Genomic DNA, 26,956 nt, shown 5'->3' on the forward strand with positions numbered 1-26,956 from the left:
TTCCTCTCTAGCTGATTCATATTGTTAAAAGATAGGAAATAAAATGTAAAGAAGAAACACTCAAAAAACTAAATTTATGCTTACCTGATAAATTTCTTTCTCTTGTGGTGTATCCAGTCCACGGCTTCATCCATTACTTGTGGGATATTCTCCTTCCCAACAGGAAGCTGCAAGAGGACACCCACAGCAGAGCTGTCTATATAGCTCCTCCCCTAACTGCCACCCCCAGTCATTCGACCAAAGACAAGCAAGAAAAAAGGAGAAACTATAGGGGGCAGTGGTGACTGTAGTTTAAAAATAAAAAACACCTGCATTAAAGTGACAGTGCGGGCCGTGGACTGGATACACCACAAGAGAAAGAAATTTATCAGGTAAGCATAAATTTTGTTTTCTCTTGTAAGGTGTATCCAGTCCACGGGTTCATCCATTACTTGTGGGATACCAATACCAAAGCTTTAGGACACGGATGAAGGGAGGGACAAGGCAGGAACTTAAACGGAAGGCACCACTGCCTGCAAGACCTTTCTCCCAAAAATAGCCTCCGAGGAAGCAAAAGTATCAAATTTATAGAATTTAGAAAAAGTATGAAGCGAATACCAAGTCGCCGCCTTACAAATCTGTTCAACAGAGGCCTCATTTTTAAAAGCCCATGTGGAAGCTACCGCTCTAGTGGAATGAGCTGTAATTCTTTCAGGAGGCTGCTGGCCAGCAGTCTCATAAGCTAAATGGATTATGCTTCTCAGCCAAAAAGAAAGAGAAGATGCCGAAGCCTTTTGGCCTCTCCTCTGTCCAGAGTAGACAACAAACAATGCAGATGCTTGATGAAAATCCTTAGTAGTTTGTAAATAAAACTTTAAAGCATGAACTACGTCAAGATTGTGTAATAGACGTTCCTTCTTTGAAGAAGGATTAGGACACAATGACGGAACAACAATCTCCTGATTGATATTCTTATTAGATACCACCTTAGGAAGAAACCCCGGTTTGGTATGCAAAACTACCTTATCTGCATGGAAGATCAGATAAGGGGAATCACACTGTAAGGCAGATAACTCTGAAACTCTTTGAGCCAAAGAGATAGCTACCAAAAACAAAAATTTCCAAGATAAAAGCTTGATATCTATGGAATGCAGAGGAACCCCTTGAAGAACTTTAAGAACTAAATTTAAACTCCATGGCGAAGCAACAGGTTTAAACACAGGCTTGATTCTAACTAAAGCCTGACAAAACGCCTGAACATCTGTAACATCTGCCAGACGCTTGTGCAGAAGAACAGACAGAGCAGAAATCTGTCCCTTTAAGGAACTAGCTGACAATCCCTTCTCCAATCCTTCTCGGAGAAAGGATAATATCCTAGGAATCCTGACCTTACTCCATGAGTAACCCTTGGATTCACACCAATGAAGATATTTACACCATATCTTATGATAGATTTTCCTGGTGACAGGCTTTCGAGCCTGAATCAAGGTATCAATGACCGACTCGGAGAAACCATGTTTTGATCAAATTAAGCGTTCAATCTCCAAGCAGACAGCCGCAGGGAAATTAGATTTGGATGTTTGAATGGGCCTTGGAGTAGAAGGTCCTGCCTCAGCTGCAGAGTCCATGGTGGAAAGGATGACATGTCCACCAGATCTGCATACCAAGTCCTGCATGGCCACGCAGGTGCTATCAAAATCACCGAAGCTCTCTCCTGCTTGATCTTGGCAATCAGACGAGGGAGGAGAAGAAATGGTGGGAACACATAAGCCAGGCTGAAGGACCAGGGCACTGCTAGAGCATCTATCAGCGCTGCCTGGGGATCCCTTGACCTGGACCCATAACAAGGAAGCTTGGCGTTCTGACGAGACGCCATCAGATCCAGTTCTGGTTTGCCCCATAGTTGGATCAGCTGGGCAAATACCTCCGGATGGAGCTCCCACTCTCCCGGATGAAAAGTCTGCCGACTTAGAAAATCCGCCTCCCAGTTCTCTACTCCTGGGATATGGATAGCTGAGAGATGGCAAGAGTGAACCTCTGCCCATAGAATTATCTTTGAAACCTCCAACATTGCCAGGGGACTTCTTGTTCCCCCCTGATGGTTGAAATAGGCTACAGTCGTGATATTGTCTGACTGAAATCTGATGAACCTGACCACAGCTAGTTGAGGCCAAGCCTGAAGAGCATTGAATATCGCTCTCAGTTCCAGAATGTTTATCGGAAGGAGGGCTTCCTCCCGAGTCCACAAACCCTGAGCCTTCAGGGAGTTCCAGACTGCGCCCCAGCCCAAAAGGCTGGCATCTGTCGTCACTATAGTCCACTCTGGCCTGCGGAAACTCATTCCCCTGGACAGATGGACCCGAGATAACCACCAGAGAAGAGAATCCCTGGTCTCTTGATCCAGATTTAGCAGAGGGGACAAATCTGTGTAGTCCCCATTCCACTGATTGAGCATGCAAAGTTGCAGTGGTCTGAGATGTAGGCGGGCAAACGGAACTATGTCCATTGCCGCTACCATTAGGCCTATTACTTCCATACACTGAGCCACTGACGGCCGAGAAGTGGAATGAAGAGCACGGCAGGAAGTTAGAAACTTTGATAACCTGACCTCTGTCAGAAAAATTTTCATTTCTACTGAATCTATCAGTGTTCCTAGGAAGGAAACTCTTGTGAGAGGGGAGAGAGAACTCTTTTCTTCGTTCACCTTCCACCCGTGAGACCTCAGAAAGGCCAGAACAATGTCCGTATGGGACTTGGTGATTTGAAAAGTTGACGCCTGTATCAGAATGTCGTCTAGGTAAGGAGCCACCGCTATGCCTCTTGGCCTTAGAACCGCCAGTGGGGACCCTAGAACCTTTGTAAAGATTCTTGGTGCCGTGGCTAGCCCGAAGGGAAGAGCCACAAACTGGTAATGCCTGTCTAGGAAGGCGAACCTGAGGAACTGATGATGATCTCTGTGAATCGGAATGTGGAGATAAGCATCCTTTAAGTCCACAGTAGTCATAAATTGACCCTCCTGGATCATAGGGAAGATGGTTCGGATAGTCTCCATCTTGAGAAATTTGTTTAGGATCTTGAGATCCAAGATTGGTCTGAAAGTTCCCTCTTTTTTGGGAACTATAAACAGATTTGAATAGAAGCCCTGCCCCTGTTCCTCCCTTGGAACTGGGTGGATCACTCCCATAACCAGTAGGTCTTGAACACAACATAAGAATGCTTCTCTCTTTATCTGGTTTACAGATAATTGTGAGAGATGAAATCTCCCCTTTAGAGATGAAGCTTTGAAGTCCAGAAGATATCCCTGGGAAACAATCTCTAATGCCCAGGGATCCTGGACGTCTCTTGCCCAAGCCTGGGCGAAGAGAGAAAGTCTGCCCCCTACTATATCCAGTCTCGGATCGGGGGCTACTCCTTCATGCTGTCTTAGAGGCGGCAGCAGGTTTTTTTGGCCTGCTTCCCCTTGTTCCAAGCCTGGTTCGGTCTCCAGACTGGTTTGGACTGGGCAAAATTTCCCTCTTGTTTTGCATTAGAGGAAGCTGAAGCTGCGCCACTCTTGAAGTTTCGAAATGAACGAAAATTATTCTGTTTGGTCCTTAATTTATTGGACCTATCCTGAGGAAGGGCATGACCTTTTCCTCCAGTAATATCAGAAATGATCTCCTTCAGGCCCGGCCCGAATAGGGTCTGTCCTTTGAAGGGGATGTTAAGAAGCTTAGACTTTGAAGTAACGTCTGCTGACCAGGACTTAAGCCATAGCGCCCTGCGCGCCAGAATGGCAAAACCTGAATTCTTAGCCATTAGTTTGGTTAGATGAAAAACGGCGTCAGAAATAAAGGAATTAGCTAACTTGAGAGCTTTAATCCTGTCTAAAATATCATCTAACGGGGTCTCCACCTGTAGAGCCTCCTCAAGAGACTCGAACCAAAAAGCCGCTGCAGCAGTAACTGGGGCAATGCATGTAAGAGGCTGGAGAATAAAACCTTGATGGATAAACATTTTCTTAAGGAGATCCTCCAATTTTTTTATCCATAGGATCTAAGAAAGCACAACTGTCCTCGACGGGGATAGTTGTACGCTTAGCTAGGGTAGAGACTGCTCCCTCCACCTTAGGGACCATCTGCCACGAGTCCCGTATGGCGGCATCTATGGTAAACATCTTTTTAAAAACAGGAGGGGGAGAGAACGGCACACCTGGCCTATCCCATTCCTTAGTAATAATTTCCGAAAACCTCTTAGGGACTGGAAAAACATCAGTGTAAACAGGCCCTGCAAAGTATTTGTCCATTTTACACAATTTCTCTGGAACTACAATGGGGTCACAGTCATCCAGAGTCGCTAAAACCTCCCTGAGCAATAAGCGGAGGTGTTCAAGCTTAAATTTAAAGGCTGTCATTTCAGAATCGGACTGAAGTAACGTCTTCCCTGAATCTGAAATCCCTTGCCACGGCTTCGGAGCATTGTGAGGGTATATCGGACATAGTTACTAAAGCGTCAGAAAGCTCTGTATTTGTTCTAGCCCCAGAGCTGTCTCACTTTCCTTGTAACCCTGGCAGTTTGGACAATACCTCTGTGAGGGTATTAGTCATAACTGCCGCCATGTCTTGTTAGGTAAACGCATTGGATGCGCTAGATGTACTTGGCGTCACTTGAGCGGGTATTATAGGTTCTGACACGTGGGGAGAGCTAGATGGCATAACCTCCCTTTTGTCAGTCTGAGAAACCTCTGGTGATAAATCTTTAAATGCCATAATATGGTCTTTATAAGTTATAGAAATTTCAGTACATTTGGTACACATTCTAAGAGGGGGTTCCACAATGGCTTCTAAACATATTGAACATGTTTAACAGACTAGTAATGAGACTAGCAAGCTTGAAAAACACTTTAATAAATGTGAAACAGCAATTAAATAAAAATGGTACTGTGCCTTTAAATGGTACTGTGCCTTTAAGAGAAAAAAACTATCACATAAATTGCAAAACAGTGTTAAAAAGTAGTAAACTCTTCGAAATGTGTACAGTGTGTATAAGCCCTTTAGGCTCCAAACCAGATTTGAAAAACGTTAAAAAACATTAATAAACAGTTAAACATCTTTCCACAGCTCTGCTGTGGCATCTACCTGCCCTCAAATACGATTTAGGAAAGAAATAAGCCCTCTATAGTGGTCCTCAGATGCCAGAGGACTCCTTTAGGGAAGCTGGATGTCTCAGTCTGAATATGAACTGCGCATCTAGAGCGTGAAAATAGGCCCCTCCCACCATGCACTCGATGTCAGAGGGCCTTAAGAAAATACTCCTAGGAGTATCTGACTAGCCATGTGGGAACTAGGCCCCAAAAAATGATTTATCACCCTCAGAGAAAAAACGTTCTTTCTATATAACATGTAAACGTTTTGTCACTAAGAAATATGAGTATTAACATGAATATTACCCTTTTTTGTAAGCATGAACCCAGTCGTGGTTAAATCACTGCATCAGGCTTACCTCAATTATACAAGGCTTTGTCAGCATTTTCTAGATCTTATCATCTCTCTAGAAATAAATATACTGAACATACCTCAAAGCAGGTAATCTGCAAACCGTTCCCCCAACTGAAGTCTTTCCCATACTCTTCAGTTATGCGTGAGAACAGCAATGGACCTTAGTTACAAACCGCTAAGATCATCAACCTCCAGGCAGATTCTTCTTCTAATTTCTGCCTGAGAGTAAAACAGTACAATGCCGGTACCGTTTAAAAATAAGAAACTTTTGATTGAAGGTAAAACTACACTAAGTCACCACATATCTCTTGATACTTCCTATCTTGTCGAGAGCTGCAAGAGAATGACTGGGGGTGGCAGTTAGGGGAGGAGCTATATAGACAGCTCTGCTGTGGGTGTACTCTTGCAGCTTCCTGTTGGGAAGGAGAATATCCCACAAGTAATGGATGAACCCGTGGACTGGATACACCTTACAAGAGAAACATCAGCAAACTTTGAAATATCTTCCCTCAAATATTTTAAGACATATACAGTAAAGTAAGTGACTGCATCTTTTAAATTTGAGGTAATTTTGTCCAGTGTCTTTGGTTACAGCCAGAGTTGCCAACTGTCCTGGTATGATCTTGACAGCCCTGAAATCAAGATATAAGTCCAGTGTCCCAGGTTCTATTTCCAATGTCCCAGACTCCTTTATTTCCCCCTCACCAACTTCTCCTCTACACCCACCCACTGTAATTGTGCATTGCAGATCAGGCCTCTATGTATGCAAGGTGAGATCAGGAAGATGGAACCGGTGTGAGTTACACCAATGACAGCAGCCAGAGCAGAATACAGTCAAAACTGTAACTGTATGGTTGAAACTAACAAAGAGTCCCCAGGAAACCCTAACTCTGCTATCTGTTTACAGTCCTGCCGGCACCTGCAACCTAATATGTGTCTGCAGTGGTGTATTTAGGTTTTGTGCTGCCCTAGGCACTCCAAATTATGCTGCCCTAACCATCAGAAAGTGTGCATATAAAAATAAAGTGCTTGTTTTGATAATGGAAGTATATTGGAATTGGAACAGTTATAAATAATTGACTAAAGTAACAGTCTTAAAGTTTTTATTATCCCTTTACCTAATTCACATATTATTAGCTTGCAATGGAATGGAAATAGCAAATGTAGCCATAAAACACACATGTTTAGTCGAAAGGTTTTGTTTGGCACACTCTAGTTGATTTTAATGAAGGCAAATGCTTCCTATAGTATTGATAAGGTTATCTTTAAATGATTAAATATATATTTTTAAATGTATTACTCACTATGACATCACACCAGAATTCAGCCACTTCTCCAATCCTCATAGACGTGAGCAGTATCTCCCAAACTTCCAGTTTAAACATGTTGCCAACAATAATTTCCATCGGGACACCAACTTTCTTGCTGTCATCAATGACAGTACGATCATCATCACATTTCAAAGTAAGAAAATGGAAAGTCACCTAATCAAACAACAAGATATATAGATTTAAATATATATTTATGGTTCTAGACAGTTAGTATAAACACACAAAATAACGTATTATCAGACAGGGTTATACTAATACTATAAGTGAGAAAATATAGAAAATATAATACTTATGTTAAATGAAATAGGCTGGAAATTATAAAATATAAAAATATTAGAAATTGAAACTGGCATGCACCAAACCTTGGGGTATATAATATGCAAGCTGCTATTTAGAGCAACATAGATGACAATCATTTCACTTAAAGGGATACTGAACCCAAATTTTTTTATTTTATGATTTACATAGAACATGCAATTTTAAGCAACGTTCTAAGTTACTCCTATTATTAATTTTCTTCGCTCTCTTGGTATCTTTATTTGAAAAAGCAGAAATGTAAGCTTATAAGCCAGCCTATTTTTGGTTCAGCATCCTGGATAGTGCTTGCTGATTGGTGGTTGCATTAAGTCACCAATCAGCAAGCTCTACCCAGGTGCTGAACCAAAGATGGACCTGCTCGTAAGCTGACATTCCTGCTTTTTCAAATAAAGATACCAACAAAGAAAAATTGATAATAGGAGTAATTTAGAAAGTTGCTTAAAATTGCATGTTCTATCTGAATCACGAAAGAAAAAATCTGGGTTCAGTATCCCTTTAAGTGAAATAATTGTCATCTATGTTGCTCTAAATAGCAGCACACATATTATATACTTAAAAAAACAAAAGGAAGAATATATTCAGGACATATGTTAATATCCTAAAATAGCAAGGGAATTAATAGGCACACATGAAGTACTAGAAAAATATGTATATCTTTATTATCCCAGACCACATATCAGTGGATCACATGTCATAGCTTAAATAAACCACCTAAAGTGAATACTAAACACTATAAAACAAATGGTAAAAGAAAGCATTGGGATCGATCCTCATTCCTAAGCATACGTATGCAAAACTAGGGTATATCTAATATACAAATCTATATCAGGCAAAGCAAACGATTATACATAAATGACCATGTACACAAACAATGCCACAGGATATAAAATGATACAGATATAAGCTGGAGAACACAAGGCTAATAACAAACACCCCAGTCTCAGTGAGCAGACTGATGATAATAAACCTGCTGCATTACTGAGTAGTCAGTTCAAAGTCACTGAAAAAGTCACAGGTGAGTGAATAATTCGACCGCAGCAATTCCTGCCGCACACAGGGTCATTCAAATAGTAAGCCTATAGGATAATTGCAACAGATAACAGCACTTATCTTAGACATCTTGCTCCAATGTTTCAAACAGCCTGCTTGTTTTTACATACAGCAATTCCTGAGCGTCTGACGTCTCCTACAGTGGGAGTGGTGTAACCGTCATCAGAGTCTGTGAGTGGATCTTTACACACTGACCGATTCTCATAGGTCACAGGAATTCCAGCTGAAACGGCAAGTAGCCGAAGTAAACTGCAGACTTTAACGGAGTAAACATAAATACCAAGATGTACCATCTTTTAAGGGATAGATGTTCTCTCCATTGAACGGGTCCTCGCCGTATTCATATGTCCCTCTTGTCAAGGACTAATAGCAGCACTGCAGCATACGCTCTCATGTCAGCGCATAGGAAAGTTACACAGATGTATCCTGTTTCGTCATAGACAAAAATTGTAGCTTATTTAGGCTTATTAAGCCAAAGTAGGATCACAACGCTTCTTATTACCACTCGTTACTGATTATCCAGGAGATAGTCAACTTCCTCCTGGAATGTATTACACATCAGTGCCAACGCACGTTTCACCCCCACAGCAAGTGTGTGTCACAGGGGTTCATCAGGGCATTTAGTATTCACTTTAGGTGGTTTAGTTAAGCTATGACATGTGATCCACTGATATGTGGTCTGGGATAATAAAGATATACATATTTTTTCTATTACTTCATGTGTGCCTATTAAAGGGACAGTCAGCACCAGAATTTTTGTTGTTTAAAAAGAAAGATAATCCCTTTATTACCCATTCCCCAGTTTTGCATAACCAACACAGTTATAATAATACACGTTTTACCTCTGTAATTATCTTGTATCTAAGCTTCTGCTGACTGCCCCCTTATTTCAGTTCTTTTGACAGACATGCAGTTTAGCCAATCAGTGCTCACTCCTAGGTCACTGTACGTGCATGAGCTCAATGTTATCTATATGAAACATGTGAACTAATGCCCTCTATTGGTCAAAATGTATTCAGATTAGAGGCAGTCTTCAAGGTCTAAGAAATTAGCATATGAACCTCCTAGGTTTAGCTTTCAACTAAGAATTCCAAGAGAACAAAGCAAAATTGGTGATAAAAGTAAATTGGGAAGTTGTTTAAAATTGCATGCCCTATTTAAATCATGAAAAAAATTGGACTTGACTGTCCCTTTAATTCCCTTGCTATTTTAGGATATTAACATATGTCCTGAATATATTCTTCCTTTTGTTTTTTTAAGTATCTTGTTATTAAGGGTGGCACGGGATAGTGAATTCAGCAATATTTCCTACTCTCTCATTTATTTTTATTTTTATACGCATATTATATAGCCCAAGTTTTGCTGCATGCCAGCATCCCTTTAAGCTACACAAATTATCATCGGTTCAAACATAATATCAGCTCAAAGTAAGAGCAATAACAATTACTTTGTATCAGAGTTGTTATAAAAAATAGCAACAGTATCCCATACCTTGCACAGTTTTCTGAGATTAAAGGCAATGCTCATACACTTTATACACAATCTCTATGCAACAATGAAAAGGTTAAAATCTTCTTTATTAAATTATTCATTCCACTGTACAACACTTAACTGCAACACCTGACCAACACCACAAAGAACCCTAATGGTGATCTCCAACTATTGTGATTAACACTAAACTCAACACAATCCTACAAACAAAAAGGGACACTTGCTAACCCATTCCTCTCTGCTGTTATTAAAAACTAACCCCACAGTAATAAAGATTATCACTGACCTTGTCTCACTTTATGGTCTTTCTCCCCACAAGCACCACTCTAATATATATTTAAACTATAACATTAACTATAGCTACATTATCCAAATACTATTAACAAAGTATTCCCAACTGACGCTAAGTAAAATGTAAACCATCTTCACAACATCCCAACACCAAATACTACTGCTAATATATATATACACACACACACACACACACACAAACACATATATCTTTTCACTAGCTATGAATTTATTAAATCTATCTGATAGCCTCAATGGTTTGCTAGTAAATTACTTTTTATTTCATGTGTAGAGTCAGCAATCTCTGTTTCTGTTTATTGTAATCTTCCCTATATAAAGATGATTTATTGCTACTGAAATGACAAAAGGAAATGACATGAATCTGACAGAAAACAAAATGTATAATACATTCATTAATGAGCACCAAAACACATTTTAAAGGAGTAAAAGCTTTTGTATGTTTTATTGTCTAATATTATTTGCTAACGACCTTTCAATGTCACCCGTTAGTGTTACATTACAGGGCAGCAAATAACAAATGTTCTATGGCTTAATGAAAGTAGAGGCAACTCTGCTATAAATGAACTGTAAAATCAATGTGTTTCCTCGCATTTACACTGCCAGTGTTTGGTAATAGAGCAGTATTGTTTGCAGTTATCTCACAATCTGGGGCATGGGACTGATGGCTCAGATCCTGCAGTGATTTACAGCATTTGTAACTGCATGTGGCATTTGTAAGATTATACAGTTTTAGAAGCATAATCTCAGCATCTGATTTTCTGTTCCCAGCTATTACTCTTGAGCTAAAGTTAAATCATTTTATATTCCTTATCTCTGTTTTTAGGAACATTCTGCCAGATCATGTTAGATTATCGGGTGTGATAAAGTAAGTTCTATTTCAGCATGTGTTATAAAGCTTTACATTTTAGACATCAGTTTAATATGCCCATGTTTTACTCTTAGAAACCTGCACTATTATAGAGTTCCTTGCCTAAACATTGTAATTAAAGGAACTTAAAGTCAAAACTGAACTTTCACGGTTCAGGTAGAGCATGTAATTTTTAAATGACAGTAGAGTCACAATTAAACTTAAATTGGTTAGATAGATCATGACGTTTTTTTTTTATATTATTTTATTTTTCTCCAACAATGAGTACAGATTCCATAATAAACAAAGCCAAAAAATATTACATTTCACCGGTACAATCGAAACAAAGCAAAAGAAAAAAAGAATAATAACAGTCCAAAAAGAAGAAAAAAAAATGTATATTACATATCATATACCTAATTGGTTGAACTAACTCGTCTGTCTTTCTTTAATAACTCAATGTTGGAATTTTTTCTTTTTTCCCTTTCCCTTTCCCTTCCCTCTTCCACTTTTCCCTCCTCTTCCTCCCCTTTAAGACCACGGAACAGCAATGAAGAGAAAAAAAAAAAAGGGGGGGGGGAAAGGGGGGGGGGCAAGGAGAAATTGTCAAATTGTACTAACCCACTTCAGCTCCCCAAATACCTAATAATACTAGCTCTGAGTTTTTAAACGGTGAAATCAAATAATCGATTTCTCTTTCAGGGAAAATCTTGATAAATGGCGCCCATTTATGAAAAAATTTCTTTACATCATGTTCGCTATCTATATTGGTGTTTTTCTGTTCTAAGATATATTGTTTCTTTAAGTAATTCCTAATTTCTGAAATAGTTGGTATCGCCCTCAATTTCCATTTCTTACATAGCAAATATCTGGTAGCTAAAATAGCTAAGTTGACCAATTTTTCATTGGGCTGACGTTCCCCTCGAGGCCTCAAACAAAATAGGATCTGAAACAAGGAGAGGGCTATCAGCTCAATTTTAAGTATATTTTTGAGCCAGTATTCTAGCTTACCCCACAGATTTCTCATTCTGGGACACGACCAAAACATGTGTATTAAATCTGCAGCTACGTAAGAACATCTAGGACATTTATTGAATTCAAAGTTTCGGACTCTGCGACCTCTCTCCGGGGTAAAGTAAGCCCTATGCAAGAGTTTCAAATGAGCATCTCGCCAGTAATATGAAAGTGTTGTTTTTATTACCTTATTTAGTGAAAGTTGAATAATTTTGGGTTCTATATTGCTGTATGGAATTAAATTATTCCAACTCATAGCTAAGTTCTCAACTAGCGGGGCAGCCTTACTGAGGCTCAGCATATAGTAACACGGAGAAATGGACATAGAGGAGTCTTTAGTTATTGTTAGCCAAGTTTCTAAATTGCCCAAAGTCCAGTTCCAGTCAGCCTTATGTGTGAGATCTATAATATAATGTCTTATCTGTAGGTATGCGAAAAAATCTTTGTTTGGCAAATTAAATTCATCCCTCAATTCAGCAAAAGATTTGATACACTTTCTGTCGCGATCAACTAAATAGATAGCTCTATCCAATCCATTATTATGCCATCTGTTGAAGACAGCTGAATCTAAACCAGGTTGAAAATTTGGGTTTCTGATTAGGGGGAGGTATTTTGATACCCTAGAGCATATTGAAAGAAGTTTAGTTAGTCTGGCCCATGCTTTGAGCGGGTTCAAAATAAATTTAAGTTCCTTAATACTCATTGGGAGTTCTCTAGGTTCCAAGTGTGCCAAAGCTACCGGTGAATATGGTTCACATATATTGGACTCCAAATCATTATTTAAAACATAATTCTTACAGGAAAACCAATCTGCTACTATGCGGACTAAGAAGCAAAGATTGTAAAATCTTAAATTTGGGAGTGCTAAGCCTCCCATCTCTCTTGGCGCTGTTAGTTTAGAGAGGGCTATTTTAGATCTTTTCCCCTGCCAAATAAATTGCCCAATTGATGAGTTTAGCAATCGTATATCTTTCTCATACAACATTAAGGGGACATTCTGTAAGATATAAAGCAGCTTTGGAAGAAGAACCATTTTGAATAAAGCGGTGCGGCCAGAAAGTGAAAGAGGTAGACTTTGCCAGGTTTTGAGCCTTTCTCTAATATGTGCTATCATTGGAGTTATATTTACCTTGTAAAGATCTTTTAGATTAATTGGTATTTTAATTCCTAAATATTTCATGGATTCCGTTACTACTCTAAAAGGTATGTCTGCAATACTGGTCCTGTTTTTCCTGAGCCAAATTAATTCAGACTTTGTAGCATTCACTTTGTACCCTGAAAATGTCCCAAAATAATCCGTGATCTGCAGAAGTTTTGGTATGTTTTTTGCTGTATTGGAGAGATATATAAGTAGATCATCCGCATATAGCCCCATTTTTATTTCATGATTACGAATTTTTATACCTTCCAGCGAGCACCTAATCTTAATTGCTAACGGTTCTATGGCTAGGTCGAATAGGAGCGGGGAGAGAGGACAGCCCTGACGAGTGCCCCTTTCTAATGCAATTGAGGGAGAGATGTCATTATTAATGATCAGACTTGTAAAAGAGTGATTGTATAGGTTCTCCACAAACTTAGGAAAATTGCCCCCAATTCCAAACTTCGTTAAGGAGAAAATTAAGTGTTTATGGATTACTAAGTCAAAGGCTTTTTCCGCATCTATTGATAAAATAGCCAGGTCAGGGGGGTCCTCCCTCCCCGCCCCCTGAAGGGGTGTCCTTTGGATATATTCCATAGTAACTAGTAATTCTCTAATTTTTGCCGAAGAATTACGATTGTTGATAAAGCCGGCTTGGTCTGAGTGGATTACTGTGGATAAGATACACTGGAGCCTTTTTGCTCAGATAGAGGAGAGAATTTTATAGTCTGAGTTTAACAATGCAATGGGTCTATAAGACTCTTTACATGTAGGGTCTTTTTTTTCTTTTAAAATCAGAGTAGTAAGAGAAGACGCAAAGGAGGACGAGACCTGTTTATGTTTAATGAAAATATCATTATAGAGATTACCCAGATATGGAGCTATCTCTGATGATAAAATTTTGTAAAGCTCATTGGGAAGACCATCCGGGCCCGCTGCTTTACTTAAGGGGAGTTTGGTAATTATTGTTCCTATTTCTTCTATTGTAATGGGCGCATTGAGTCCAGTGATCTCCTCAGGGGTGACCATTGGGATATTAATTTTGCTAAAAAATTCAGTCGCTTTATCTGTATCAAACTCTTTACTGGAGTATAGTTGTTGGAAATATTGGTGAAATACCCTAGAAATTTCTTCCGGTTTGGTTAAAAACTTCCCATTGCACTGAATTTTATCAATATTAAGTTTTTTATTTTCGTTCTTGATTAATTTAGTTAACATTTTACCAGATTTGTTACCAAATTTATGTAATTTGGCTTGTAGCCTGATCTCGCTATATGTTTCTTGCGTTAAATAGAAAGTATCTCTCGCAGCCTTAGCTCGTAAGTATCTTGCCCAGGTTAAGGGCGTTCTTTCTAATAGATAAAGATTATATGCATTAATTAGTGAGTTAGAGACTTCCTTCTCTCTTGCCTTTCTTCTCTTATTTTGAATGGCAGAGTATGCCGTAATTTCCCCCCTGAGGACTGCTTTTGCAGTTTCCCAGAAGATGTCTGTACGGTCCACATAGTTCTTATTAAATTGAACATATTCATTGAATTTGTTCCTGAGCCACTCTTTGAACTTGAGATCCGTGTAAAGATAATAGGGAAAAAAGAATCGCAGATTCTTTGATCTGGATTGAATAAAGTTGAATTCAAGAGTGATAGGCCCGTGGTCCGACAGAAAAATAGGCAATATCTCAGATTTAACCATTGTAGGATTTAAATGATCCCCGATTAAAAATAGGTCAATCCTGGATAGTGTTTTGTGAGCCTTAGATAGACAAGTGAAGTCCTGAATATCAGGATTCTGATGTCTCCAGATGTCACGCAGAGAGAGGATCTGTTTAATATTATTAATTATCTTAGAATCAAGATTATCTTTTTTCTGTTTCGGACGTTTAGAGTTTTCTCTGAGTCTATCTATGGGACATTGGGGGGCCATATTAAAATCCCCCCCCCCAAGATTAAATGTCCTTCAGTACTTAGGAGGAGCTTTGCTTGTAGTGCTTCCCAGAATTCAGGGTCAGTTTTATTCGGACCATAAACATTGCAAATTGTATATTTTGCCTGTCCTATTTTCATCTTAGCCAGGACATACCTGCCCCCGGGATCAGCCTCAGAGCCCAGAATCTCCACTTGAAGTCTTTTACCTATGAGTATTGCTACTCCCCTTTTCTTCCCTACACTCGGAGCTACAAGAGCTTCTTTTACCCAAGATGACTTTAGTTTTAATGATTCGTCTAAATTTAAGTGAGTTTCCTGTATTAAACCAATGTCCGTCTGGGCTTTCCGTAAATGTGACAAAATTGCTTTACGCTTGATAGGGGACGAGATTCCCCCTACATTCCATGATACAATTTTAAAATTTTCCGTGTTATGTGTCATGTTCCTCTAAAACTGTAAGGAGAAAATAGAAAGAATAGGGAGAGGTAGGTAAAAAGGAATTGTCGGAAAATAAGGGGAGGAAGGGAGAAAAAAAAAAAAAAAATTTAAATAAATAATTCGAGAAACAGGGGAAAGGGGGGGAGAGGAGGGGGTTCCATTTTCCACCATAACTGCCATCATCATATACTTGCTTTCACAGTTAATGCAAAAAAGGAAAAACAAAAATACATAGTAGATCCACATATAAAAAGCCATTAGACATACATCATTGCTTATATTTATATATCTAGAGATTTATATAGATTTTCAGCCATTTGGACATCCTCAGTAATATGTGTTATTCCATTTAATACCACTTTCAGTTTTGAGGGGTAGATCAAAGCGGCCCTATACCCTTGTTGTATAAATTTTGAACAAATCGGGGCTAATTCCCGTCTCTTTAGGGCAGTCTCTGCCGAATAATCCTGAAAAATCAAGATTTTATTGCCCTCTATCATGATCGGTTGACTCCTTCGCGAGTACTGCAGCAATATCTCTTTATCCTTATAGTTAAGTAACCTAGCTATTACTGGTCGATTTCTACTGCTGTTGGGACCCTCTAGCCGTGGGGGGCCTATCCTATGGGCTCGCTCAACTATAATTGGAGAATGTGTAGAGGGGATTTTTAATGCTTTAGTAAGAGTATCGGATATGAAAGTGTCAAGATCTTCAAATTGTTTACTTTCAGGAAGGCCAATTATTCTGAGATTATTCCGTCTTGAACGGTTTTCCAGGTCTTCTAATCTATCCATGATTTTTTGTAGCCTTTTGGCTGAGATCTCAATCTTAGAACTATATGAAATTGCTTGGTCTTCCAGATCCGATACCCTCTGTTCTACTTCTTGCATTCTATGCGAGAACTGCCGCACCTCTTGAGTTAAAGAAGAAATATCTTGCTTAATTTCAGTTTTGAGTATTTCAAATTTAGGGGCAAGTGCCTCTGCAATACTGGCCACTAGTGTCTGCATATTAAGATTTTCAGGTAATGTTGCTGTATTAGAAAGATTAGTTTGTTCAGCAACTGGTTCTACTGAATTTTTAATTTTCCTATCTCTGTGCCTTCCTGCCATATTTGGGGAGGGATTTTTTGGGGAGTTTGAAAGATATTTATCCATGTACCGCGTGATTGTGAATTAAAAAAGGTGAGGGGAAAAAAAAAAAAAAAAAAAAAAAGGGGGAAGGGGTTGTGTGGTTTATAGTGATGCGCTTGAAAGTAGAGGAAAAGTGAGGGATGTGCCAGGGAAAGAAGGTGAAGGCCTAGTGTGAAGGGGCTGCAAAAAGCCCAAGCGTTGCAAAAATTTGGGGTTGGTGTGATGTGTAGTGATTGGAGGGGAGATGAATTATTTAATTAATTTGTGTGGGGAAGTGAAAATTTTTATTTTAAGTAGTGATAAAGTGAGTTTATTGCGGCAACAGAGAAATATTCCTCCCAATTCCTCTAAATCTCAGCTAGACTTCTTCCAATTTAACTTAAATTAGAACTAGTCTTCTAATGCAATTGACTAATTGTCTAAATTTTATGTCTAGGCCACCCAATTAATGATTAAAAGGGGGGAGAGAGCCCAGAACTTAGGATACTATCATTAAACGTGTGTATAAGATACCCTCTTCTTTTTTCTTTTCCTTCCTAGAGTAAGTGCAGTCAATAATGGACTGATAAGGATTCTGTTAAATTAACTAGAAAAAGTAAACCTAGGTGCCAAAAATATTGGCATCCAAGTGAACCACCTTTACAATAAACGTTCTTACGTAAATTTTGGTGATATTGCTGGGGAGGCAGTGTAATTTACAGTTTTACTACTGATTTTGATAGTTATTGTTACAGATATGAGTCAATTCAGCAACCTTTCTTGCTAACTCAGCAATTAGAGATATTTAAATTACTAAGCAAAGAAAAAGCAAGCTCATAGGGCCTATTGTAATTTAGTTGCAGTTGAGAATTGGGGAACCAATGCAATTTACAGTTTTACTACTGATTTTGATAGTTATTATTACAAATGAAAATCAATTCAGCAACCTTACTTGCTAACTCAGCAATTAGAAATATTTAAAGTACTAAGCAAAGAAAATACAAGCTCATAGGGCCTATTGTAATTCAGTTGCAATTAAAAATTTAGCTTTCTTTCTTCTTTTTCTTCTCTCCTTCGTTCTCCTTCCCCTGTCCTTATAAGAGAAAGATTTTCCCTCAGCCTTCGCACTTATAGGGGAGAGAGAAATTCTCTGGGCCAGTATTTTTCTAGTATTAGTCCTCTGATATTTCAAGGATAAAAGGAGTGCATTGTTTTATCCAGTGTCCCAATTTTTCTGCAGTATGTCCCTTGAATGAGTGGGTTAAATGATATGCTGCTGCTTTAATACACCTTCCTATATGTTCACTTTTCCCACGCTTCTAAATGTCTCAGTCCGGAAAAAAAATTTTTTTGCAAACTAATGACTAATTATATTGTTCCTCCTCCGTTCCCCCTTCTTGTGTGTCTTATATATATACTTATTTCGTATTGGGTCGGCAAGTGTTCTTATATTTAAGCCTGGTTATCCATCCCCAGTGTTTTCTTTTCAGTTAAGGTACTATTTTCCCCTTCTACAATCAGCTGTACGCTGGGACTCACCCTTTCCTCTGCTACCCGGTCCTTCCTCTGGTAGTGACTGGTGAGCCGGAATGAATGCGGCAGAATCCGCCGGGAGCGGGCACTCCGGGAATCTTCTTCTAGACAACCCGGTATTGAAGGATCTTTGCACAGCAAACGTGTCCCTCACCCCCTCTCACGCAGCACCGGTGGGAGAGGGGGGGGGAAGGCAAAGACAGGAGATCCTCTGCGGCTAGTCTCTCACCTCATACTGCTCCCGGCGTCCAGCGAGACTCTCAATGCCTCCTCCCACGCATCCTCGTGGGGGAGGGGCAGCACAGGCAGAATTAGTCCCGCAGGAGCAGGGGTGCTTTTACCGGTCTCTCCTTCCTTCACGAAGTTCAGGTGAGTATACCTGCTACAATTTTGAGCACGATGCGGGTGCGGAGGGCGGGGGGAGCCTTAATTCCAGCAGGTTGTAGTAGCACAAGATTGTGTAGACTGGAACAAGGGGAGATTCAGGCATCCGTTTTTAACTTTCTTTTTCCCCTTATGTTTTTTACAAAATAGCCACGAAGGGGGGGGGGTAATTCCTTCTAGAGATGTTAGTAATTTGTTAGTATAGCTGAAGGCAGATTATGGGTCTTTTTCTACAACACAGCAGTGGGTTGAATTTCCACTGCACGGCACCGGAGAGGTTGTTACAAACTGTCCAGGTAGCAGCCCCAGGTAGAGGGGAGGCGCGAGTTTCCTACCGCCAGGTGCTGTGAGACTGGAGGAGAGAGCTCAGCAATCAGAACCTTGCTCCTCCTCCACCAGGTGCCAGCAGAGCATGCAATTTTAAACAACTTTCCAATTTACTTCCCAGATCATGACGTTTTAATCAACTTTTCAATTTACTTATATTATTAATTTTTGCTTAGTTCACCTGGTATCCTTTGTTAAAGAGTAATAATTAATAAGCTCTGGAGCGTGCACATGTCTTTAGCCATCTGGCAGCAGTGTTTGCAACATTATTTATACTAATATTATACATAGTTGCAAGCACTGCTGCCATAGACTGCTAAAGATACATGCAAGCTCCTGAGTTCATATAGGTCCCCTAGATTTGCTCTTCAGCAAAGGATATCAAGAGAACAAAGCCAATTTGATAACAGAAGTAAATTAAAAAGTTGTTTAAAATTATACGATCTACCTGAAAAATAGACATTTATTTTTTTACTTTACTGTACATTTCAATATACTTCTTTTATCAGATTGACCTCTTTCTCTTTGTTAAAAAGCATGCTTAGGTAAACGCAAGAGCAAACATGACCTACTGGGAGCTAGCTGGTGATTGGTGGCTACACACATATCCCAAATGTCATTGGCATATAATATGTGCTCAGCTAGCTCCTAGTAATGCAACACTGACCTGGTGCTTATTTAACTATGTGCTTAACCTATTTGCAGGGGATTAGAGCATACCTATATGCAAGCAACAGTAAAATAATACAATGCGCTAACACATTAACAAAACTTGCTCTAAAATGTACTGTACTGTGCCATTTAACACCACTGTGGACCAAAATGAGAAGCATCATCACTCCAAGCTTTAAAGACCAATAAAGGGACAGTCTACTTGATTTAATTTATTGGGTAGTAAAGACAGATAACACCTTTACTACCCACTCCCGAGCTTTGCACAACATACAGGTTATATTAAAGGGCCAGTAAATATAGCACATTTGCACAATCAACAAATGCATGATAACCTGACAATACAATAGCACATAGGCATCTATTTATCAAGCTGTGGTGGACAGGGGAGCACAGACGCGCCACTGACCACCGCAGCTCGCCTCTGGTGGCCTAAATCCCCCTTGTGGAATTCAGCATTGCACACAAGCGCTATTTTGTGCTTGTGTGCAATCCTGCCCCCTGCCCGCGCACAGCCAATCACGCGCAGGCAGGAGCTGTGTATCTCCCTGGTCAGACTATACCGGGGAGATTGAAATTCGCCACTTTAGAGGTGGAGAAAGGTTAGCAAAGCAGCGGTCATCAGACCGCTGCTTGTTAAATACGGCGTGCAGGTTCTCTTGTGAGAACCTGCAGTCGTATGGGGTCAAAAGGCTTGAGAAGCCTTTGATAAATCAACCCCCTAGTTCTTTAGATTGTTTAGAACAGTAAACCTCAAACTCTGTTGGTTTTATATATTTTGTATACCTTTGGCCATACATAACCAAACGACTGGTGATGGTGGTGAAGCAAGGGAGACCTGCCCAATATAAAACTTCAGAATGCCAGAGCAGCCAAGTATACCGCATATTGCAGGATTGTTATGGTTTAGGAGCTCTGGCCTGGTGTTACTTCACAGTTTTCCTCTTCCTAAAAAAATGTCCTAGTTTCCAAAAGTGAAAACAAGGATCTCACAAACTCTGCTCAGGTCACCATGAGCCCACCCATTACCTGGCCACCTCATCCACACCCAACCCGACCAAAGCCACAGAACACCCATGATCCTACCCCTGCCTAGCATTGCTTCATCCACAAATAGGCCTCCCAGACTCAAAAGATATCCAGAAAATGTTCAGAGATATGCAAATATTTTTAAGGGGGCACTAAAATCAAAATTAAACTTTCAGGATTCAGATAGAGAATGTAGTTTTAAGAGACTTTCAATTTACTTCCAGTATCAAATTGTGTGCAGTCTTTATATGTGCACACTTTCTGATGCACTAGCTCCTACTGACCATGTGTAAAAAATTACAGTGTATACATAAATGACTCTGTGATCGGTTGATGGCTGTCACATACAGGAGCCAGCAAATTTGAAGTAAAGTTTAAAATAAAACATAAAAAAAATCTAATGGTCATTAAAAAAATCAGATTAAATGCTATTGCATTGTCTTTTTATAATGTATGTGTTAATTAAGCAATTTGACTGTATTTGATGGTCCTTTGCAATGTTACTGTGTAGCTTTTTTCAAATCCCAGTAGTGCAAAAGACTACTGAAATAATCTGCATATGTAAAAACCCATATTTACAATATATTCCATCTTATATTAAAGTGAAGATCAATTTTTTTTTTTAAATAGTGATTTTTATTGATGTAGTCAAAGTCACAAACAACTTATGCATTACATTTGAAAATATAACCTTACAACAACATCACATGAATACATAGTCTTTGGATCTGGAGGTGTTTAATCTTCACCTCCATTGTCTATATCACCTCGTTTTTACAGAGGCCGTTATTCAAGAGCTTTTTAACCGTATCAAAACTTTAGACTTAATCATAGTGGCAGTATGATTGAGGCGGCCTTTAGTTCAGTGGGTCAGCCCGCTAGGGTGTCTCAATACTCAAGCACCATAGACTTCAGAAGGTCACAGGAAGCATGTGTTCCCGTGGCTCGTTAGGAGATACGTGGGATGTAAGAGAGCCCGTGTGTTTTTTCCATCTGAGGGCTCTCCCTTGTCCCATGCCCGTTTTCCCTCTGAAAGGGCGTTAGGGTTTTTTTCTGGAATTTCATTGGGATTCTGTACACATCCAGGGATTGGGGGGGGGGGGAAGAACAGTCGGTTAAGTTGACTCTAATTAGTCAGGGGTCAATTAATTTATTTGGGTTTACAAGTCCAGTAAGAGTCCCATGGTTCCCATATTAAGCAAAAGTCTGTCAGTTGTCTGCGTTCCCTGTATACATAATTCTCCATGTTTTGAATGTGGTTAATACAGTCGATTACTCCTTGCCATCTAGGGGGTTGGTGTTTCTTCCAATTCCTGGCTATTTGTAGTTTGGTGGAGATGAGGATGTTTATGAGTAAGTTCCATTTGTATCTAGGGACCGAGTCCACTCCCAGGTGAAGTATTGCAAGTGCAGGGGGAAGTGCGTCTACCAGGCCCAGATCCCTGTACAGTGTCACCGTTCTATTCCATAAGCCCACAAGTTTCGGGCAAGCCCACCAAATGTGGAGTGGGGTGCCTTTTTCTTCGCATTCCCTCCAACACATGGGGGAATGATCAGGGTACAGTTTTTGGAGCTTGGTGGGGACCAGATGCCATCTCGTTATAATTTTGAAGTGTAGCTCATATAGAGTAACACAGTGAGTAGCTTTTTTAGTATGGCTGATTGCTATGTCCCATTTTTCTAGGGGGTGTACTTGCCGTAGTTCACTTTCCCAGGTTTCCATATGTATTGATTTAGATGGGATATCATCTTCAATCAAACATCTGTAGTGTGCGGAAAGAGGTTTATAAAGTTGGAGGTTTGCTTTCCAACGTACTTCCCATGGGGAAAGATCGCGGAGATGATCCTCCAAAAAGCCCCAGGAATTCATTAGAGATCGGAGTCACAGTAGGTCAAAATGGAACCTTGGGGCCAGTGAAGGCAGAGTTAGCATGGCGGAGTGAGATTTTAGATGTTTGTTTTCGTAAAAATCTTGTAGGGTATCGATGCCCGTGGCGGGCCACAAAGTAGTGTGGGCCTCAGGTAGTCCATAGAGGAGCCCTCTTATGGAGTGTATCGGCGAGGGGTGAGGGGCGATAAGTCTGCTATGCCTGAGTTTCAGCCATCTATCTTGGCACCCTTTTACAATGCCATTGGAGATGGTGATTTTAGACTGCCAGTGTGGAGGTAGCCAGAGGAGGTCTTCTAGGTCCACAAAAGCCGGGAGCGAAGCTTGTTCCAGCTCTTTCCATCTGGTTACAGGAAGACCACCTCCCCATGCGGAAGCATGGGTGATCATTGCGGCTTCATGGTATTTCCTTACGTTTGGTAGGCCCACACCGCCCCTTTCAATGGGAACCTGGAGAATGTGGGCCGCCACCCGGGGTCTTTTATAGCGCCAGGTGTAGGTGTTAAATAGGGTCTGTAGCTTTCGTAGCAGAGGCGTGGGGACGGGGATCGGAATACAATGGAAAAGGTAAGTGAGCTTGGGTAGCACCATCATTTTGATGGCTGCCACCCTGCCCAGCCAAGAAATCTCGTCGAATCTCCTAGAGTTAAGATCCAGAGCAATCTCTTTTACAAGATGCTCATAGTTTTCTTTAATGGTTATGGTCTTGGAGTGGGAGTGGAACACTCCCAGATGTCTCACACCTCTAGAGGACCATTTGAAAGAGTATAGAAGTTGGATTTTAATTTTGTCATCCGTAGGGATGTTTATAGAATAGACTTCCGTTTTACCGACGTTGATTTTATAGTATGAGAGTTCGCCGAATCGTCGTAGTAGCTTGAACAATGAGGGAAGGGAGTCTAGGGGGTCTGTGAGGAAGACCGTGAGGTCATCCGCAAATAGGGCTAGCTTCTGTACAGTGTCATGAATTTGGAGACCCTGGATCTCATGGCTGCTCCTGATATCTACCCCCAAGGGCTCGATAGCTAGGACAAATAAGAGCGGGGAAAGAGGGCACCCTTGTCTAGTCCCATTTGTTATCCTTATGGTGGGGGAACAAAATCCCAGACCTCTCACCACAGCAGTGGGGGAAGAGTAGAGAGCCTTGGCAGCTTTGACGTAGCTGGTGAAGATCAATTTTCACGTGAAAGTGCCCGTTTTTTTTTTTTTTTAAACTATTAAAAACAGGGGCATTTTCATTTCATTTCATTCAAGAAAATTGACATTGCACCGTATTTTACAAATACTTACCTTTTTCTTCTGAAACACCGGATCGCCGTTCTGAAACGATGCCCGTCTGCTTCTTCCTGGTTTACTTACCCATCAATGATGAAACCAGCTTCCTCCAATCACGGCGTTGCCTCAGGCAATGATTCCCCCGGGGGGAAGCCATGATTGAAGGATGCCGAAATCGTCATTGCTGACACATGAAGAGTTTTGCGACGGGCTGGTGAAGCACTGGAGCGGCTTCAAGAAGAAAAGGTAAGTATATTTTAAGAAAATGGGTGAAATGTCAATTTTCATGAATGAAAGTGCCCCTGTTTTTAATAGTTTTTTTTAAAACCGGGCACTTTCACATGAAAATTGACCTTCACTTTAAGGAAAGAAAATTACAGAATTCTGTTTCAGTAATAAATAAATACTCTTGGTGACTGGCATTTTAGAAAATATTATTACTGAATCAAGACTGTATTGTAATTTTATTGTTATCTTTTAATTCATACATTTATGCTAAGTGCATCCCTGTGCTGTAGTTGTTTATTTGTGCTTAGAAGAAATGCTCAGTAGTGCTGTATCATGACTCCTAGGCAGAACATAAAGGGGCCGCTTTATAAAGTGCAGCCATCATGATTCGTTGTAGCGGATCATGGCCGCCGCACATCGATAAATGCTGACAGGATACACTGTCGGCATTTATCATTGCACAAGCATTTCTAGTGAAATGTTTGCACAATGCCACCCCCCGCAGATTTGCGGCCAATCGGCCACTAACAGGGGGTGTCAATCAACCCAATCATATCCAATCGGGCTGATTGCTGTCCGCCGCCTCATAGGTGGCGGACGAGTTAAGGTGCAGCGGTCTTAAGAAGGCTTGTGCAGAAACCCCATTCGGCCATGATAAATCGGCCCCAGTGACACAACCACATGACAAATAAAGACAATGTATTGAGTCTAGGGCCAGACTCTATCCCGTGCCGGAGCATAATATACTATACTAGGTGGTGTGGTCACTATTTGAGTATTTTATATATTTTTGGTCCGTGACTGGCGCACCTAATTTGTCTTTGTGGAGGCAGTTTCTTACTATGGAAGGCAATAAGGTGTTTGCATATTCAGATCTGGATGCCTCGCGAATAGCCACTCTATGCATGGGCAACAGAGATTTTTTGAATACTGAACCAGAGGTTAAGGAACCATTGAGTTTAGAACAATTGATCAAACAGAAAATTGTATATGATCTCCATTCTGTCACTTTGGCATAATATTTCAGACAGAAACGTATCCCTAGAGGTTTACGCAGTCACCTACACCCTACACTGTTTAGAGACAACTTGGAGTACTGTGATAAATTTGAAGGCATTTTAAATAAATGTTCATATGACATTATCATTCTGACTATTGAATATATACAAAAAGAATTACCCAGAATGTAACAGGAGATTGATAAGGTTGAACTATCTATTAAGGAGTTGAAGTCAGAAACTGATTTTGCAAATTTCAAAAGTAAATTAGATAATGAAGTGAGTGTCTTCAAAAAAAAGCTTGGCAAGTAAGAAATATAGGAAATTCCAGCGGGACCTCACTGATTATCTTAATAATAAAGTCTATAGATGGCGCAACCCAGATTTTATACCATTTAGAAGATTTAGAAGGGGTACACAACCTAGCAATTACCAGGGGTAATCTTCCTCGGATAGCGAATATAGTGATCCCTCTGTCCCTTTTCCCTTAAGAGGACGTGGCACAAGGAACAGAAGAAGAGGCAGAGGAGAGGGGGGAGGAAACATAGGCAACACAGGAGACAGCAGTTATCAAATTTCCATGAGGCAGAACAGGAGGTAACCAGTAAGAGTTTAGTGGTTAACATTTCAGATACTGATATTTCGTATGACACTTTGAGGGTTTTACAAAAAGGATTGTCCTTTGTTCCTACATTAAATTGAATGTGACCTACATAGATTCTTTAGAAATCTCAGGCTAAAAAGTTTTTTTGCAAATAAAGAGATAATGAATACAAATGAAACAAGTGGTCCCTTCCAGTTTCATTTAGAAAAAATTAAACCTAAAAGTACTTTTAATCCTCCTCATACCAATGCCTCTGTAGAAGCTTACATAACATTAGTCAAGAAAGACTTTGAGAAAAACTCCTTGGGGAAATTCAAAATCACAGTGATCTGATTTTGAAACCTGCCGACAAGGGCAGAGCTCTTGTGATTATGAGCAAAATGAAATCTAAATCAGAAGTATTAAGACAACTCCATGATCAGGAGAATTATATAAAAGTTACAGGTGATCCTACTATGAAAATTGCGAACAAAATACAGAGAGTAGTAGAGGAAGCCTTGGCCTCTGACTTAATAACGACCAAACAAGCTAAATTTCTGATTAAGGATAAACCCATCACACCAGTCTTCTATCTATTGCCCAAAATACATAAAAGGCTGTGTGATCCCCCCAGTCGGCCCATCGTGGCAGGCACGGATTCCATCTTCCAACCTATTGCCATATTCTTAGACCAATTGATTAGGCCACTGCTGGGGTATTTGAACTCTTATCTACAGGATACCACAGACTTTTTATGTAAAATTGCATCTAAGACTGTCCCCTCTAATAGTCAATTGGTGACTATGGATATAGCCAGCCTATATATATCGATCCCCCATGATCTAGGTATCGAGAGTATATTCTATTTTTTAAATAAAGATAATCTATACTCACCTAGTGAAAGAAGACTGATTAAAGATCTATTTGAGATTATTCTCTATGAGAACTTTTTTCTATTTGAGGACACTTTTTTTGTGTAGAAGAAAGGCACGGCAATGGGCTCAAATGTAGCCCCAACATATGCAAACTTGTTTGTTGGTAATTTTGAGGAAGATGTAGTGTTCAAAGATCAAGGGTATAAAGATCATGTACAAGGCTGGTATCGTTATATAGACAATATTTTTTTCATCAGGACAGGGAGTGATGAGGATTTATCCAGTTTTGTTCAGAGGCTCAACTCAGCGCATGCATCATTACAATTTACTATGGAAGCAAGCAAAACTAAAGTGAGTTTTTTGGATACAATGATATCTGTTGTGGACCATCGTTTGAGAAGCGATTTATTCACTAAAGAAACAGATAGGAACAACACCTTAATTTATGAGAGCTTCCATCCACCTTCCCTGATTAAGAATCTCCCATTGGGCCAACTATTAAGAACTAAAAGAATAGTTGATGACCCGGAAATTTGTTTGAAGAGATTAGAGGAGATGTCCAAAAAATTCTAGAATCGAGGCTATCCCATTGAAATTGTAAACCAGAACATGAACAAAGTTCTGGAGATTGATAGGATGAGTTTATTATCTAGAAAGATTCCAGACCCCAAGAAATTTTCTGTTCCGTTTGTGAGCCACTTTGGGTTTCATAGCAGAGATCTTAAAAGGTCA

General features: G+C 40.0%; 1 protein-coding gene across 1 annotated transcript in view; it reads right to left on the bottom strand.

The window, feature by feature from the left end:
• AIPL1 (aryl hydrocarbon receptor interacting protein like 1) overlaps positions 1-26,956 on the bottom strand; it is a 200,365-nt gene that overhangs the window by 132,704 nt on the left and 40,705 nt on the right. Inside the window, exon 3 of the mRNA XM_053704603.1 lies at positions 6,761-6,940. Coding sequence (XP_053560578.1) covers positions 6,761-6,940 — 180 coding nt within the window. The remainder of the gene's footprint in view (positions 1-6,760; positions 6,941-26,956) is intronic.

The sequence above is a fragment of the Bombina bombina genome, chromosome 3 (assembly GCF_027579735.1).
Source record: "Bombina bombina isolate aBomBom1 chromosome 3, aBomBom1.pri, whole genome shotgun sequence".
Lineage (NCBI taxonomy): Eukaryota > Metazoa > Chordata > Amphibia > Anura > Bombinatoridae > Bombina > Bombina bombina.